The sequence below is a fragment of the Pecten maximus genome, unplaced genomic scaffold (assembly GCF_902652985.1).
Source record: "Pecten maximus unplaced genomic scaffold, xPecMax1.1, whole genome shotgun sequence".
NCBI classification, from domain to species: Eukaryota; Metazoa; Mollusca; class Bivalvia; order Pectinida; family Pectinidae; genus Pecten; species Pecten maximus.
In genome coordinates this window covers 36023-55388 of record NW_022983045.1, presented here as the reverse complement: position 1 = coordinate 55388, position 19366 = coordinate 36023, and the positions used below count along the sequence as shown (strand labels likewise).

Below are 19366 nucleotides of genomic sequence, written 5' to 3'. Positions count from 1 at the left end.
AATGAAGGTCAAGGTCATTTATTTGAACAAACTTTTCAGCCTTTCACTCCAGCATGCTACATGCCCAATATCAAGTCCCTGGGCCTCTTGGTTATTGAGAAGAAGTCGTTTGAAGATTATAGCCTATTTGATCCATGTGACCTTGAATGAAGGTCAAGGTCATTTATTTGAACAAACTTTTTAGCCTTTCACTCCAGCATGCTACATGCCCAATATCAAGTCCCTGGGCCTCTTGGTTATTGAGAAGAAGTCGTTTGAAGATTATAGCCTATTTGACTCATGTGACCTTGAATGAAGGTCAAGGTCATTTATTTGAACAAACTTTGTAGCCCTTCACCCCAGCATGCTACAGGCCCAATATCAAGTCCCTGGGCCTCTTGGTTATTGAGAAGAAGTTGTTTAAATGAAAAAGTTGACGCCGGACGGCCGGACGGCCGGACGACGGACGCCGCACCACGGCATAAGCTCACTTGCCCTTCGGGCAGGTGAGCTAAAAATCGCCAAAGTTGTGCAAAACTTCTTGCGAAGGTCGGGAAGATTCGACTGATTTTCACTTCCTATCCCCCCCCCCCCCCTCTCCCCTTCTTTTCATGCCATTTTCCTATAATCAATGCAAAAGCATCTTTATCGAAAATGCTTCACTTATCTATACATAAAAAAATCTAATTGACTAAGTAAAATTGAATTCATTCCGAACATTTATAGGTCGTGTTCCTGATCCTTCCCGATGCAGTCATTTAACTTTATATGTACCTGTCTCCTCCTTCTCTCTCTCTCTCTCTCTCTCTCTCTCTCTCTCTCTCTCTCTCTCTCTCACTTCTTGTAGGCTCCTGTTCAATATATATAAGTACATAATATAGTAAATTAAGAATTCAGAGACAAAAGCGATTTTATTATTTGTTTTCTTGCCGGCTTTTGTCGGTAATTAGTGAGACCCGCTGCATGGGGAGTAGAGCAAATGTAATGGTTTTTCATTTCCCGACTTTTCGGGAAAAGTTTCCGGGAAAAGTTTCCGGGAAAAGGATTATCTGACTAACCTTGTTCTTATTTTTTATTAGCAAACACACTTTTATTATATCCGGTCATTGATATGATACGGAGATACAGGTCTACAAAATACAGGTCTACTGAGATGAAAATTATTTCGGAATATGCGTCTCAAAATATGTCGACATCCTTTTAAACATTTATTCATATGAATGATAAGTTGAAAGTAGAACAAATGATAATTCAAAACTTACTTATAGTCTCCGGTTAGCAATCATGTTCACCTGGGTCACGAACTGTAATTGATAATTATAAATAAAATGACGAGTGAAAGAGGAGCAAACAATTAATACTTTATTGGGGATCTCTATTGTGTTTTTGTTTTCGTTTTTTTTTTTTATAATTTAAGCATCATACATTTTATTGTTTTTTTTTTCTCATTTCATTTGATAGATATAACAGGTATTTGTAGCATACGAAAGACATTTAAGAAAATCAAATGTAAAAAAGAGGTTAAAATCAGCATAACAATAAATACCTAGATGATCAGGAAACATAAGAATAACAACAGTACGATATAACAGGTGAACATTAATACATGGATACTTCATAAAACATTCACACATAATATTGCATTAGAAGTTTAATACGTATTGCATTAAAATATATTAAAAATGATATTTTTCACAAATTCTATTAAAATAAGTTCACATAACTCCCCGTTATAATCTCATAACTAGATTTGGCGACCTTGACACATCTTAAAACATCAACAGACAAGATGTCAGACGAAATATCAACTAACTTAGGTATATCTAGATTTACTCTGCTTTCAGCAGAGTGTATATGTAACAGAGAGCATGATAAATACAATTTTTTCAATTCCTCCTCAAAAATCAAACCCGGGACCTCTGGATTACTTGTCGTACTTGATTACAGGAGAAATAATTCATATTTGTCAATGAATTATGTTTCTAGTGCTTAATTCGTAGATCGGCGGTGTTTTAAATGTCCATCACTTGCACGTTTCTTCATCAACTCTATGTCGATAATTTTCCGGGAATTACTATCCAACATATTTTTAGTCTTGTTTTAGTGATTTGTTTTCTAAAATTCTCGGAAAAGGATTATCTGACTAACCTTGTTCTTTCCTTGTATTAGCAAACAAACTTATTATATCCGGTCATTAATATGATAAGGAGATACAGGTCTACTGAATACAGGTCTACTGAATACAGGTCTACTGAAATGAAAATTATATCGGAATATGCGTCTCAAAATATGTCGACATCCTTTTAAACATGTATTCATATGAATGATAACTTGGAAGTAGGACAAATGATAATTCAAAACTTACGAGGTTTGTATTGTGCTTGGTAGCCGCCCCCTGCACCTTGATTTGGATCTGTAATTGATGAATTATAGACATAATGACGAGTAAAAATGGAGCAAACAATGAATACTTTATAGGGGACCTCTATAGTTTTTTTCATAATATAAGCTTCGTCAAATTTATGTTAATTGTTTTGTCGTTTTTGTTTTTATCTCCATTTCATTTGATAGATATAACAAGTATTTGAAGCATCGAAAGACATTCCACATATAAGAAAACCAAATGTATAAAAGAGGTTAAAATCAGCATAACAATACATACTTAGATGACCATAAAACATAAGAATAACAACAGTACGATATAACAGGTGAACATAAATACATGGATACCTTATAGAATTTTCACATATAATTTTGCATTAGAAGTTGAAGACGTTTTGCAATAAAATATATTAAAAATGAGATTTTTCACAAATTCTTATTGATTGAAATAAGGTCACATAACTCCCCGTTATAATCACGTAACTAGATTCGGCGACCTTGACACATCTTAAAACATCAACAGACAAGATGTCAGACGAAATATCAACTAACTTAGGTATACATTGTATGTAGATTTACTCTGCTTTCAGCAGAGGATATATGTAACAGAGAGCATGATATATTAAATTTATTTCAAGTTCTCTCAAGGGATCGAACCCGGGATCTCTTGATTACTAGTCGTATTCTCAAACGATCGAGCTAAATAGAAGATTTATTTAGCCTATATTGCTACTAGTATTAACCAGGGCTACATATAGAAAAAAATGGTAGTGATAGAGCGGTAAATAAGACTCCAAATTATTATTATGGTTATTTATAATCATATCATTTTCAGGAATGTTTCATTTGACATTCTGACTATCATTGTCGTAACCTCGTGGATAGGTGGGATTAACAGGGTTACTTTATTGGACGTCCGTTGATTACTGGAGAAATTGGTCATATTTATAAATTAATTGTGTTTCTAGTACTTAATTCGTAGATCGGCGGTGTTTGAAATGTCCGTCATTTGCACGTTTCTTCATTAACTCAATGTCGATAATTTTCCTGCAATATTTCAGGGAATTACTATCCAACATATTTTTGGTCTTGTTTTAGTGATTTGTTTTTTTACTGCACATTCATTTCACACATATATACAAGCATTTCATTATCAACTGCCTTACACCACACTAACTGCCCAGCAGGTAGGGCGTAAGAGTTGTACCTGCTGCCCCCATTGTATGATCGTAAGAGGCGACTTGATTTGGGATCTTATCTTTTCTCCTCTTTCTGAACAACTTTCTACTTCCTAATGTCTCCCTTGACAATGCCTCCCTTTTCGCCTTTAGTTGAGCGTTCGCCGCTGTGAGGAAGGCTTTGGGTTCTGTCTCCTAGCCGAGACATACCAGAGTCTTTAAAAATGGAAGTTGCTGCTCCTGCTTAGCGCTCAGCATATTAGGAGTGGGACGACTGGTTCGCCCGTTGTCAGTATAATGTGACCGGGTGGGGTGTGCTGCTGGGTGTCTCAGGCGGTATGCTTCAGTGATATAGCACTATAAATCGGCAAAAGTTCCGGCCTATCACAAGGACACTTAACAAGAAAATACCGCAGCCTCCCAAAACACATGCACTCGCAACACGCATGCATGTCGCACGCACGGGAGGCCGTCCTTAAATGACCTTAGCTGTTAGTAGGACGTTAAACAAAATAAACCAACCAACCAAACACCACACTAACTTTTTATTTCTATCGGAATCCTCGTTGCAGTAGCGAACTAGGTTTCACCTCGTATTCATTCATTTCGATCAGATCTTTTTAACACGATTGCTTAACTCTTGTAGGGTTCAATAGTTTAAATTACCTTGGATGGCGTCATCTGTCGTCCATCCTTAACAACTCACATTTTCGACTTCTTCTCCACAACCGTGGAACCAAATTTAATGAAATTTAGCAGGAAGCTTCCATGGCTGGCCAAATGTCAACCATAATTGTAAATAATATGTTCACCAACCCCACGGGGCCACAGGGGCGTGACTAACATTTCAAAAATCTTCTCAACTCCCAGATATGGTAGAATCAAATACTCCTCACAGGTAGAAAGGTCTTAAGGTGCTTAACCAAAATTGTGAACTTCATGACCCTGGGTCTTATGTTTGCCCCTGAGAAGGGGGTACAATTTACTAGAGTTTATATAGGAAAATAACATTTTTGACTATCATTTGTTTCATTTCCATTGGAATTCATTCTAATTTGGTTAAGATAATATCAGCATGGGATGACAGTTTCATAGTATGCACATGTTGGCCCTGACTGACCCCCAGGGTCAAATTAGCTTAGATTTCAAAAACATCTTTCCAAGGCTCAAATAAGGTAAAATCAAATACTCTTCTTAAATGGAAGAGTCTTAATATGCTTTACCAAAATAGTGAATTGCATGACCCTGAGGTATCATATTTATCCCTGGGGAGGGGGCTAAACTTTACTGAAGTTTATACAAGGAAATCACATTTTTGAACATCATTTGTTTCATTTTTATTGGAATTAGCAGTTTTTGAAGGCAATTTGCTGTATGCACTTTTTGGCCGAACTGACCACCAAGGGCTGATGTGAGTGGTAAAAAAGGGTCAGTCACATTTACAAAATTATTGCAATGCTCAGATGAACGTTAAGGCCCATGGGCCTCTTGCTGTTATGTTTTTTTCGGGTAAGACATTCAGTTCTCAATACATGGAATAGGGTTTTAATCAGAAATGTAAACCTAAGGTTAAAATAAAAGTTACTGACAAGTGGAATGATATTATCCAAACCTCATAAGGACAAACCAGTGTGCAGTGTCAAGCTGAAACACAGTGTGCGCTCAGGTAGAGTTTGAACTGTTTATCGGAACATACTGTTACAATTGCACGAAATGAGGTGGAGCCACATGAATCAATTGTACGATCTTTGAACGATAACATGTCTGATTCAAGTTCGAACTCGAGGGTGGAGTAAGTGTCATCTTACGTACCTAGGGCCACTCGACAAGGTAACAGGGTATCCATAAATTGGTCTGACAATCTACATATCTGTAGAGAACAGTGATTCTCAAAATCTTTCTATAGTCGATATAGTGACAAAGTAGGGACTAGACACAGGGATAAAACGGACTGGTCTGAGGATATACAGGCAAGTCCTGTAGGAAACGAATTTGTAGTAAGGGAACAAAGCCCAAGGCACTCTAAAAGATTGCGTAAACCTCAAGATCGGTTTAAGAAATGGCATATGGCCGAAGTTGTTGAAGAGAACTGGGTTTTATGATAAAAATGTATGAGCAGTTTTCTAATTTTAGTAGCTTGTTTCATTAAATGAAATATTTTGAATGATTTGGTTTCAGACTGGAGATTAGGAGAAAAATTCCGATACACGTTCTTCTCAACCTTATTGTTTTCCCCCAAAACCATTATTTGATGATTATTTATGTACTTATGGTAATGCAATTTTATTTGCTAACCAAACTGATACAAATTTGTTAAAAATGAGTTGAAAATTATTGAATTTTTGTTGTTGATATTCTTGTTTTCTTGTATTGAGAAATTATGATCTAAGAATGTCGGGACGACATTTTTAAACAAGGGAATAAGTATTTGCTAAACTCAGACATGAAAATTATATGAACCTATTGTGATTTATATGTTGACCTCTAATACTCTATACATACTTCAATTATATCGGAGATATTCAAAAAGTAACAGTATAGTAATAATGATATCATTAGGAATAGTCATCAAGGTATATTTGAGTATGAATTAGTAATATTTAAGTTGGTTTACTAAACGGAAACGTAAGTCTGATGTTAACTGTAAATCAAAATTTGATATTGGATCCGGAATATTCTATCAAAGTGATGAAAACACAACAACTTTCTTTTGTATTTTATATTAAGAAAAATATAAACTGTTGGAAGTTCAGTTTTTTGAAATATTAAAAACATTTCGAGTACAAGATAGTTCCAATCCATTTTCAGAGACTACCAACAACTTGCCAAAAATATTGTTTTTGTTCCCAACTTCTATTTCTTACGTGGTTTGTTAAAAGTCTTTAAATCAAATTAATGCTATCATACATTTTCAATAAAAAAAAATAACTTGAAGTGCCAGATCTATTCAGCTATTTTATATAAGGTTTTCGAATAAAAAAATCATTAACCCTAATTAAAAATCAATTATATTAGATGCGTTGTTAGTAAGCCAATTTAAAATCAACCAAAAAATAATGAGATGATCTATACAAAGATAAAACAGTAATACCTATCTTATTGTTATATATATAGTCTAAATATATATACATTTATCTATACACAATATGTTCTATTTGCGCGTTACTGTTTACAGAAAATATCCTCTGTCTACCTGTGAAGCCTATATCTAGGTATTCATGTATATACATAAAGTTATGGGGTCTTATTCAGGATCATAGAACGTAACAACCAAGGGGTTAGAGCAAATGTAATTGGTTTTCATCTCCCAGCCTTTCGGGGTAAAATTCTCGGAAAAGGATTATCTGACTAACCTTTTTTATTAGCAAACAAACTTATTATATCCGGTCATTAATATGATAAGGAGATACAGGTCTACTGAATACAGGTCTACTGAAATGAAAATTATATCGGAGTATGCGTCTCAAAATATGTCGACATCCTTTTAAACATGTATTCATATGAATGATAACTTGGAAGTAGGACAAATGATAATTCAAAACTTACAAAGAATGTTTGGTGGTGGGGGGTAGCCCGGTACTCCTGGATATGGATCTGTAATTGATGAATTATAGACATAATGACGAGTAAACAAGGAGCAAACAATGAATACTTTATAGGGGACCTCTATAGTTTTCATAATATAAGCATCGTCAAATTTATGTTGTTTTGTCGTTTTTGTTTTTATCTCCATTTCATTTGATAGATATAACAAGTATTTGAAGCATCGAAAGACATTCCACATATAAGAAAACCAAATGTATAAAAGAGGTTAAAATCAGCATAACAATACATACTTAGATGACCATAAAACATAAGAATAACAACAGTACGATATAACAGGTGAACATAAATACATGGATACCTTATAGAATTTTCACATATAATTTTGCATTAGAAGTTGAAGACGTTTTGCAATAAAATATATTAAAAATGAGATTTTTCACAAATTCTTATTGATTGAAATAAGGTCACATAACTCCCCGTTATAATCAAGTAACTAGATTTGGCGACCTTGACACATCTTAAAACATCAACAGACAAGATGTCAGACGAAATATCAACTAACTTAGGTATACATTGTATGTAGATTTACTCTGCTTTCAGCAGAGGATATATGTAACAGAGAGCATGATATATTAAATTTATTTCAAGTTCTCTTCAAGGGATCAAACCCGGGATCTCTTGATTACTAGTCGTATTCTCAAACGATCGAGCTAAATAGAAGATTTATTTAGCCTATATTGCTACTAGTATTAACCAGGGCTACATATAGAAAAACAATGGTAGTGATAGAGCGGTAAATAAGACTCCAAATTATTATTATGGTTATTTTATAATCATATCATTTTCAGGAATGTTTCATTTGACATTCTGACTATCATTGTCGTAACCTCGTGGATAGGTGGGATTAACAGGGTCACTTTATTGGACGTCCGTTGATTACTGGAGAAATTGGTCATATTTATAAATTAATTGTGTTTCTAGTACTTAATTCGTAGATCGGCGGTGTTTGAAATGTCCGTCATTTGCACGTTTCTTCATCAACTCAATGTCGATAATTTTCCTGCAATATTTCAGGGAATTACTATCCAACATATTTTTGGTCTTGTTTTAGTGATTTGTTTTTACTGCACATTCATTTCACACATATATACAAGCATTTCATTATCAACTGCCTTACACCACACTAACTGCCCAGCAGGTAGGGCGTACGAATTGCACCTGCTGCCCCCATTGTATGATCGTAAGAGGCGACTTGATTTGGGATCTTATCTTTTCTCCTCTTTCTGAACAACTTTCTTCTTCCTAATGTCTCCCTTGACAATGCCTCCCTTTTCGCCTTTAGTTGAGCGTTCGCCGCTGTGAGGAAGGCTTTGGGTTCTGTCTCCTAGCCGAGACATACCAGAGTCTTTAAAAATGGAAGTTGCTGCTCCTGCTTAGCGCTCAGCATATAAGGAGTGGGACGACTGGTTCGCCCGTTGTCAGTATAATGTGACCGGGTGGGGTGGGCTGCTGGGTGTCTCAGGCGGTATGCTTCAGTTATATAGCACTATAAATCGGCAAAAGTTCCGGCCTATCACAAGGAGACTTAACAAGAACATACCGCAGCCTCCCAAAACACACATATGCACTCGCAACACGCATGCATGTCGCACGCACGGGAGGCCGTCCTTAAATGACCTTAGCTGTTAGTAGGACGTTAAACAAAATGAACCAACCAACCAAACACCACACTAACTTTTTATTTCTATCGGAATCTTCGTTGCAGTAGCGAACTAGGTTTCACCTCGTATTCATTCATTTCGATCAGATCTTTTTAACACGATTGCTTAACTCTTGTAGAGTTCAATAGTTTAAATTACCTTGGATGGCGTCATCCGTCGTCCATCCTTAACAACTCACATTTTCGACTTCTTCTCCACAACCGTGGAACCAAATTTAATGAAATTTAGCAGGAAGCTTCCATGGCTGGCCAAATGTCAACCATAATTGTAAATAATATGTTCACCAACCCCAAGGGGCCACAGGGGCGTGACTAACATTTCAAAAATCTTCTCAACTCCCAGATATGGTAGAATCAAATACTCCTCACAGGTAGAAAGGTCTTAAGGTGCTTAACCAAAATTGTGAACTTCATGACCCTGGGTCTTATGTTTGCCCCTGAGGAGGGGGTAACATTTACTAGAGTTTATTTAGGAAAATAACATTTTTGACTATCATTTGTTTCATTTCTATTGGAATTCATTCTAATTTGGTTAGGATAATATCAGCATGGGATGATAGTTTCATAGTATGCACATGTTGGCCCTGACTGACCCCCAGGGGCTGATGGGCGGGGCTAAAAACGGTCAAATTAGCTTAGATTTCAAAAACATCTTCCCAAGGCCCAAATAAGGTAAAATCAAATACTCTTCTTAAATGGAAGAGTCTTAATATGCTTTGCCAAAATAGTAAATTGCATGACCCTGAGGTATCATGTTTATCCCTGGGGAGGGGCTAAAGATGAAAAAATCAGCATGGAAAGGCAGAGGAATTTTTTGCGACAATGCAAATGGTGCCGCATAGATCGCTCATATCAGTTTTCAGGACATTCTGTTCATTATTTCTTGACCGTGTGTTATCCTCTAAACATAATCTACTCGATACTTTATTATAAATTATACAATTTTACACCAATAGATATCATATAGATAAATCAATGAATTTAAACCTATGCTATATTTTAAGATCATGTTTGAGAAGAGCTTTCCGTAGTCGCAGCAGGTATGAGGACACGCTATAGTAAGGCCAAACATGAGCTATTCCAAGTGACGACTGTCGGGGGGAGATATCGGAACGAAACAAGTGAAGACTTTGGAGCGTTAATGTCGGTACTGAACTGACAGGTATCATATCTCACTTCCTGCAATAAGAAATACTTTCAAGGATTGAATAATTATATCAAATATCTTATTAGCCTTATTCTTTGTTTTCATTCCGATCGTCATGATTAACGAGATATTAACGAATATTTTCTGGACTAAACATTGAAGCTAATTTATTATGAATGGATGATATCCGGCCACGAAGCGAAAGCGCAACATCTTAATTCTGTTGCTATATAGATATTGATGCAGAGGTGACCACGACGTGTGTCGAAAACTAAAAACTGCTTTACGTAATATAAGCATTGATCACGAAAAATCAAAATTTCTGTTAGAAGCTTGGATGTATAAATAACTGCTGGTTAGTAGTATTGTTTATCAATTTATACTTACTGTTAACCTCACGGTGCCTCCTCCGTTCTACAGCTGCAATTTGTAATAGAATCGACCGGATAAAAATTGACAATCTCTCTAGGATATCTTGTTTAGTTTTTATTCGAACATCAGCTTTCAATGATTTAATGTGATATGAAACATTGATCAAAATGCTCCGTCCCGTGAAAAAAGATGATTTCCAAACGAACGGAAGTCCTACGTTTGAGTACAGTACGTAAGTGTTATCCTCTGTAAGTAGTCAGGAGCCATGTTGATTTGTGACACCAGAAAAACTACAGAGCAACATGATGAAATATCAAGGGAAGATAACTCATTTTTATGTGATAAAAAACGACAATTATACATTGTATTATTTCTACTTTCATAGTAAGATTGTTTTTATTCTATAATCTAAGGGAAGGTTCGGGACAATGCATTAGGCCTGGCAAATTATCTTGAGTATACCCATCATTGGCAATTATCGTAGCATGCTTTATACATGAATGAATATCTATTATATATTAACATGACTTTTAACCTCTTTCATTGATTACATACATTGTAAAATATGAAAATAACAAAATAAGATCCCAACGGAAGGCTGGATCTCCAAACCTGGGTTGTGAAGGTGTACACACGTGTGGGCAGTCCCTTACACGTGTGACGAAAACCGTTCCTTTTACAATTGTATAAATATATAAAATACCTTATTATACCTTACTTTGTTTTCATTCTTATCGTCATGATTAACGACATATTAACGATTATTTTACGGACTAAACATTCAAGCTAAATTATTATGAATAGATGATATCCCAGAACTCAAATCTTAATTCAGTTGCTAGGTAGAGAGTGATGCAGAGGTGACCACGTGTGTCTTACACTGAAAACTGCTTTACGTTATATAAGCATTGACCACAAAAACATTCTTGCTGAAATCTTGGATTGCACACAACGTGATAAGCGATAGATATATAAATACCTGCTAGGTAGAAGTACATTTTATCAACCTATACTTACTGTTATTGTCACGTGACCTCCATTCTTGTATTACAATCGATAATAGAATCGACTGGATTAAAATTATAAATCTTTATATGATAACTTGTTTTATTTTTACTCGAACATCAGCATTCGATGACTTAAAATAATATGAAGCACTGATTAAACTAATATCTCCCTAGAAAAAAGGTTTCTAATCGAACGTTGCACCTACGTTTGAGTACAGTACGTAAAAGTAGTCAGGAGCCATGTTGATTTTTGACACCAAGAAAACTACAGAGCAACATGATTAAAAATCAAGGGGAGATAACTAAAAGAAAATGATAAGGATGCATTGTATTATTTTTACTTTCATGGTAAGATTATGTTTTCTTTATTCCATAAATAATTATCACAATCTATTACTGCAAGATAGGTTATATGATTTCTCATATACATGTTCGATTTCCATATATTTAATAATTTCGATATAATAAAATTCTTACTTGTAGGTGACTTTTCTCCACTAAAATAAGATTATGCCAGCGAAAAATAAACATTTACAGAGAATTCTTATGTTTGTTTTATTCTTATTTTGAAATATTCACTAATTTGAAAACGCCCATGCTTTGTCCAAAAAGTCTAAAGATGAAAAATGTTAACATGGAAAGGCACAATATTTTGCGACAATGCAACTGGTGGCTCAACGATCTCTCATATCAACTTTCATGAGATTCGGTTAATTATTTCCTGACCGTGTAGTATCCCCTTAGTGTAATCTACTTAATTCTTTATTATACATCATACAATTGTACAACATTGAATATTTTATTGATAAATAAATGTCGTGCAGGTGGTCAGTACATAGTCAATTTTCTAAGAGAGTGGACTCAAGAGCTAAATAATAGTATAAAAATGCCTGATGATACCAGGATTATCCCACACTACACTTAATGTAATGTGAACTATATTTATTGTACAACAGTTTAGAAATCAGTTATATTATTGTAATTCCGCTTGTTGGTCTGGATGGAAGCGCGCGAGGGGTCTTACTGTGGGAGGAAACCGGAGTACCCGGGGAAAACCCACGTTGTCGGGCAGATGATTCCATACCTTTTCATGTCCGATCGGAGAATCGAACCCCGGCCGCCTAGGTGAAAGGCGAGTGTATTACCACTGTGCCACACGACCTCCCTAAACACTTACACTAAACATTTACACAGAATTGTGGCGCTTGTTTTATTCTTATTTGGAAATAATCACCTTTTGATAACTTGCAAGTTTCCTTCAAAAAGTCCAGAAATTAAGAATAGATATATAGATAAATCAGGAGGTATAAGTACGAGCTAGAGTAATGCCAAATGTCAGCTATTCCTAGTGACAACTATCAAGGGGAGATGTCAGAACGAAACAGGAGCCGTCTTTTGAGGGAAAATGTCGGTACTAAACTGACAGGTATCAAATCCCATTTATCGAAATAAAATATACTTTTAAGGATTGAATAATTGAATCAAATACCTTATTATACCTTACTTTGTTTTCATTGTCATCGTCATGATTAACGACATATTAACGATTATTGTCCGGACTAAACGTTCAAGCTAAATAATAATGAATAGATGATATTCTAGAAGCAAAAGCGCAAATCGTAATTAAGTTGCTAGATAGTCAGGGATGCACAGGTGACCACGTGTGTCGTACACTAAAATCTGATTTACGTGATATAAGCTTGATCACGAAAAATTTAAATTTCTGTTGGAATCTTTGAGGGCAAACAACGCGATAAGCATTAGATATATAAAGAGCTGCTGGGTAGTAGTACATTTAGCCAATCTATACTTACCGTTAATATCAGGTTTATCCCGTTCTTGGGCTGCAATTGGAAATTGAATCGATCAGATAAAAATTGTAGGATATTCAGGTAGGTTTTTATTCGAACATCAGCATTCGTTGACTTAATGTGATATGAAAAACTAGAGAAATGCTACCTCCCGAGAAAAAGATTTCCAATCGAACGTCAGTCCTACGTTTGAGGACAGTACGTAAAAGTTATCCCCCTGTAAGTAGTTTGGAGCCATGTTGGTTTTCGACACCAAAAAAACTACAGAGCAACATGAAAAAAATCTAGTGGCGATGGCTCATTTTTATGTGATAAAAGAATGAGAATGATGTGTTGTATTATTTTAACTTTCATGGTAAGGTTATGTTTTCTTTATTCCATAATATAATATCTATCATAATCTATCACTGTAAAAAAAGGTTATATGCTTTCTTTCATGTGAAAATAGTTTATTATAATAAATGTTCGAATTTCTCAATATTTTGACGAGATGAAAAAATCCCTCCAATACAATTTTTTACTGGTAGGTGAATTTCTCAACCACAATAAGATTCTCCATGCAAAACACAAATTATTTACAGAGAATTGTGGAATTTGTTTTATTCTTTATCTGAAATAATTATCTATTTGAAAACGTCCATGTTTTCTTTAAAATGTGTCAAGATGAAAATTATTAGCATGGAAAGGCACAGGATTTTATTTTGCGACAATGAAAATGGTGGGCCAAAGATCGCTCATATCAGTTTTCATGACATTTGGTTCATTATTTCCTGACCGTGTGGTATCCTCTTAACATAATCTACTTGGTATTTTATTATAAATTATCCAATTTTACACCAATATATATCATATAGATAAAACAATGAATTTAAACCTATGATATTTTTTTTTTAAATTATGTTTGAGGAGAGCTTTCCGTTGTCGCAGGAGGTATAAGTACGAGGTAGAGTAAGGCCAAATGTGAGCTATTCCTAGTGACAACTGTCAAGGGGAGATGTCAGAACGAAACAGGAGCCGACTTTTGAGGGAAATGTCGGTACTAAACTGACAGGTATCATATCTCATTTATTGAAATAAAAAATACTTTTAAGGATTGAATAATTGTATCAAATACTTTATTATACCTTACTTTGTTTTCATTCTCATCGTCATGATTAACGACATATCAACGATTATTGTCCGGACTAAACGTTCAAGCTAAATAATAATGAATAGATGATATTCTAGAAGCAAAAGTGCAAATCGTAATTTAGTTGCTAGATAGTCAGGGATGCACAGGTGACCGCGTGTGTCGTACACTAAAATCTGATTTACGTGATATAAGCTTGATCACGAAAAATTTAAATTTCTGTTGGAATCTTTGAGGGCAAACAACGCGATAAGCATTAGATATATAAAGAGCTGCTGGGTAGTAGTACATTTAGCCAATCTATACTTACCGTTAATATCAGGTTTATCCCGTTTTTGGGCTGCAATTGGAAATTGAATCGATCAGATAAAAATTGTAGGATATTCAGGTAGGTTTTTATTCGAACATCAGCATTCGATGACTTAATGTGATATGAAAAACTAGAGAAATGCTACCTCCCGAGAAAAAGATTTCCAATCGAACGTCAGTCCTACGTTTGAGGACAGTACGTAAAAGTTATCCCCCTGTAAGTAGTTTGGAGCCATGTTGGTTTTCGACACCAAAAAAACTACAGAGCAACATGAAAAAAATCTAGTGGCGATGGCTCATTTTTATGTGATAAAAGAATGAGAATGATGTGTTGTATTATTTTAACTTTCATGGTAAGGTTATGTTTTCTTTATTCCATAATATAATATCTATCATAATCTATCACTGTAAAAAAGGTTATATGCTTTCTTTCATGTGAAAATAGTTTATTATAATAAATGTTCGAATTTCTCAATATTTTGACGAGATGAAAAAATCCCTCCAATACAATTTTTTACTGGTAGGTGAATTTCTCAACCACAATAAGATTCTCCATGCAAAACACAAATTATTTACAGAGAATTGTGGAATTTGTTTTATTCTTTATCTGAAATAATTATCTATTTGAAAACGTCCATGTTTTCTTTAAAATGTATCAAGATGAAAATTATTAGCATGGAAAGGCACAGGATTTTATTTTGCGACAATGAAAATGGTGGGCCAAAGATCGCTCATATCAGTTTTCATGACATTTGGTTCATTATTTCCTGTCCGTGTGGTATCCTCTTAACATAATCTACTTGGTATTTTATTATAAATTATCCAATTTTACACCAATATATATCATATAGATAAAACAATGAATTTAAACCTATGATATTTTTTTAATTATGTTTGAGGAGAGCTTTCCGTTGTCGCAGGAGGTATAAGTACGAGCTAGAGTAAGGCCAAATGTGAGTTATTCCTAGTGACAACTGTCAAGGGGAGATGTCAGAACGAAACAGGAGCCGACTTTTGAGGGAAATGTCGGTACTAAACTGACAGGTATCATATCTCATTTATTGAAATAAAAAATACTTTTAAGGATTGAATAATTGTATCAAATACTTTATTATACCTTACTTTGTTTTCATTCTCATCGTCATGATTAACGACATATTAACGATTATTGTCCGGACTAAACGTTCAAGCTAAATAGTAACGAATAGATGATATCCTAGAAGCAAAAGTGCAAATCGTAATTTAGTTGCTAGATAGTCAGGGATGCACAGGTGACCACGTGTGTCGTACACTAAAATCTGATTTACGTGATATAAGCTTGATCACGAAAAATTTAAATTTCTGTTGGAATCTTTGAGGGCAAACAACGCGATAAGCATTAGATATATAAAGAGCTGCTGGGTAGTAGTACATTTAGCCAATCTATACTTACCGTTAATATCAGGTTTATCCCGTTTTTGGGCTGCAATTGGAAATTGAATCGATCAGATAAAAATTGTAGGATATTCAGGTAGGTTTTTATTCGAACATCAGCATTCGATGACTTAATGTGATATGAAAAACTAGAGAAATGCTACCTCCCGAGAAAAAGATTTCCAATCGAACGTCAGTCCTACGTTTGAGGACAGTACGTAAAAGTTATCCCCCTGTAAGTAGTTTGGAGCCATGTTGGTTTTCGACACCAAAAAAACTACAGAGCAACATGAAAAAAATCTAGTGGCGATGGCTCATTTTTATGTGATAAAAGAATGAGAATGATGTGTTGTATTATTTTAACTTTCATGGTAAGGTTATGTTTTCTTTATTCCATAATATAATATCTATCATAATCTATCACTGTAAAAAAAGGTTATATGCTTTCTTTCATGTGAAAATAGTTTATTATAATAAATGTTCGAATTTCTCAATATTTTGACGAGATGAAAAAATCCCTCCAATACAATTTTTTACTGGTAGGTGAATTTCTCAACCACAATAAGATTCTCTATGCAAAACACAAATTATTTACAGAGAATTGTGGAATTTGTTTTATTCTTTATCTGAAATAATTATCTATTTGAAAACGTCCATGTTTTCTTTAAAATGTATCAAGATGAAAATTATTAGCATGGAAAGGCACAGGATTTTATTTTGCGACAATGAAAATGGTGGGCCAAAGATTGCTCATATCAGTTTTCATGACATTTGGTTCATTATTTCGTGTCCGTGTGGTATCCTCTTAACATAATCTACTTGGTATTTTATTATAAATTATCCAATTTTACACCAATATATATCATATAGATAAAACAATGAATTTAAACCTATGATATTTTTTTAATTATGTTTGAGGAGAGCTTTCCGTTGTCGCAGGAGGTATAAGTACGAGCTAGAGTAAGGCCAAATGTGAGCTATTCCTAGTGACAACTGTCAAGGGGAGATGTCAGAACGAAACAGGAGCCGACTTTTGAGGGAAATGTCGGTACTAAACTGACAGGTATCATATCTCATTTATTGAAATAAAAAATACTTTTAAGGATTGAATAATTGTATCAAATACTTTATTATACCTTACTTTGTTTTCATTCTCATCGTCATGATTAACGACATATTAACGATTATTGTCCGGACTAAACGTTCAAGCTAAATAGTAACGAATAGATGATATCCTAGAAGCAAAAGCGCAAATCGTAATTTAGTTGCTAGATAGTCAGGGATGCACAGGTGACCACGTGTGTCGTACACTAAAATCTGATTTACGTGATATAAGCTTGATCACGAAAAATTTAAATTTCTGTTGGAATCTTTGAGGGCAAACAACGCGATAAGCATTAGATATATAAAGAGCTGCTGGGTAGTAGTACATTTAGCCAATCTATACTTACCGTTAATATCAGGTTTATCCCGTTCTTGGGCTGCAATTGGAAATTGAATCGATCAGATAAAAATTGTAGGATATTCAGGTAGGTTTTTATTCGAACATCAGCATTCGATGACTTAATGTGATATGAAAAACTAGAGAAATGCTACCTCCCGAGAAAAAGATTTCCAATCGAACGTCAGTCCTACGTTTGAGGACAGTACGTAAAAGTTATCCCCCTGTAAGTAGTTTGGAGCCATGTTGGTTTTCGACACCAAAAAAACTACAGAGCAACATGAAAAAAATCTAGTGGCGATGGCTCATTTTTATGTGATAAAAGAATGAGAATGATGTGTTGTATTATTTTAACTTTCATGGTAAGGTTATGTTTTCTTTATTCCATAATATAATATCTATCATAATCTATCACTGTAAAAAAAGGTTATATGCTTTCTTTCATGTGAAAATAGTTTATTATAATAAATGTTCGAATTTCTCAATATTTTGACGAGATGAAAAAATCCCTCCAATACAATTTTTTACTGGTAGGTGAATTTCTCAACCACAATAAGATTCTCCATGCAAAACACAAATTATTTACAGAGAATTGTGGAATTTGTTTTATTCTTTATCTGAAATAATTATCTATTTGAAAACGTCCATGTTTTCTTTAAAATGTGTCAAGATGAAAATTATTAGCATGGAAAGGCACAGGATTTTATTTTGCGACAATGAAAATGGTGGGCCAAAGATCGCTCATATCAGTTTTCATGACATTTGGTTCATTATTTCCTGACCGTGTGGTATCCTCTTAACATAATCTACTTGGTATTTTATTATAAATTATCCAATTTTACACCAATATATATCATATAGATAAAACAATGAATTTAAATCTATGATATTTTTTTAATTATGTTTGAGGAGAGCTTTCCGTTGTCGCAGGAGGTATAAGTACGAGCTAGAGTAAGGCCAAATGTGAGCTATTCCTAGTGACAACTGTCAAGGGGAGATGTCAGAACGAAACAGGAGCCGACTTTTGAGGGAAATGTCGGTACTAAACTGACAGGTATCATATCTCATTTATTGAAATAAAAAATACTTTTAAGGATTGAATAATTGTATCAAATACTTTATTATACCTTACTTTGTTTTCATTCTCATCGTCATGATTAACGACATATTAACGATTATTGTCCGGACTAAACGTTCAAGCTAAATAGTAACGAATAGATGATATTCTAGAAGCAAAAGCGCAAATCGTAATTTAGTTGCTAGATAGTCAGGGATGCACAGGTGACCACGTGTGTCGTACACTAAAATCTGATTTACGTGATATAAGCTTGATCACGAAAAATTTAAATTTCTGTTGGAATCTTTGAGGGCAAACAACGCGATAAGCATTAGATATATAAAGAGCTGCTGGGTAGTAGTACATTTAGCCAATCTATACTTACCGTTAATATCAGGTTTATCCCGTTCTTGGGCTACAATTGGAAATTGAATCGATCAGATAAAAATTGTAGGATATTCAGGTAGGTTTTTATTCGAACATCAGCATTCGATGACTTAATGTGATATGAAAAACTAGAGAAATGCTACCTCCCGAGAAAAAGATTTCCAATCGAACGTCAGTCCTACGTTTGAGGACAGTACGTAAAAGTTATCCCCCTGTAAGTAGTTTGGAGCCATGTTGGTTTTCGACACCAAAAAAACTACAGAGCAACATGAAAAAAATCTAGTGGCGATGGCTCATTTTTATGTGATAAAAGAATGAGAATGATGTGTTGTATTATTTTAACTTTCATGGTAAGGTTATGTTTTCTTTATTCCATAATATAATATATATCATAATCTATCACTGTAAAAAAGGTTATATGCTTTCTTTCATTATTTCCTGACCTTGTGGTATCCTCTTAACATAATCTACTTCATATTTTATTATAC

The 19366-nt window shown here is 34.5% G+C and overlaps 1 protein-coding gene across 8 annotated transcripts in view; it reads right to left on the bottom strand.

Annotated features, from left to right (window-relative positions):
- Positions 1-1059: 1059 nt before the first annotated feature.
- Positions 1060-19366, bottom strand: part of LOC117321342 — a 38616-nt gene continuing 20309 nt past the window's right edge. For 3 of the 8 annotated variants that reach the window (XM_033875799.1, XM_033875800.1, XM_033875803.1), the window contains 9 exons: positions 18877-18906; positions 17445-17474; positions 16013-16042; positions 14582-14611; positions 13146-13175; positions 10340-10372; positions 7086-7133; positions 2345-2392; positions 1060-1283 (listed from right to left, as the gene is read on the bottom strand). In XM_033875799.1, coding sequence (XP_033731690.1) covers positions 1255-1283; positions 2345-2392; positions 7086-7133; positions 10340-10372; positions 13146-13175; positions 14582-14611; positions 16013-16042; positions 17445-17474; positions 18877-18906 — 308 coding nt within the window. In that variant the 3' untranslated portion in view covers positions 1060-1254. The remainder of the gene's footprint in view (positions 1284-2344; positions 2393-7085; positions 7134-10339; positions 10373-13145; positions 13176-14581; positions 14612-16012; positions 16043-17444; positions 17475-18876; positions 18907-19366) is intronic. The other 5 variants (XM_033875802.1, XM_033875805.1, XM_033875807.1 and 2 more) reach the window with 3 other exon arrangements.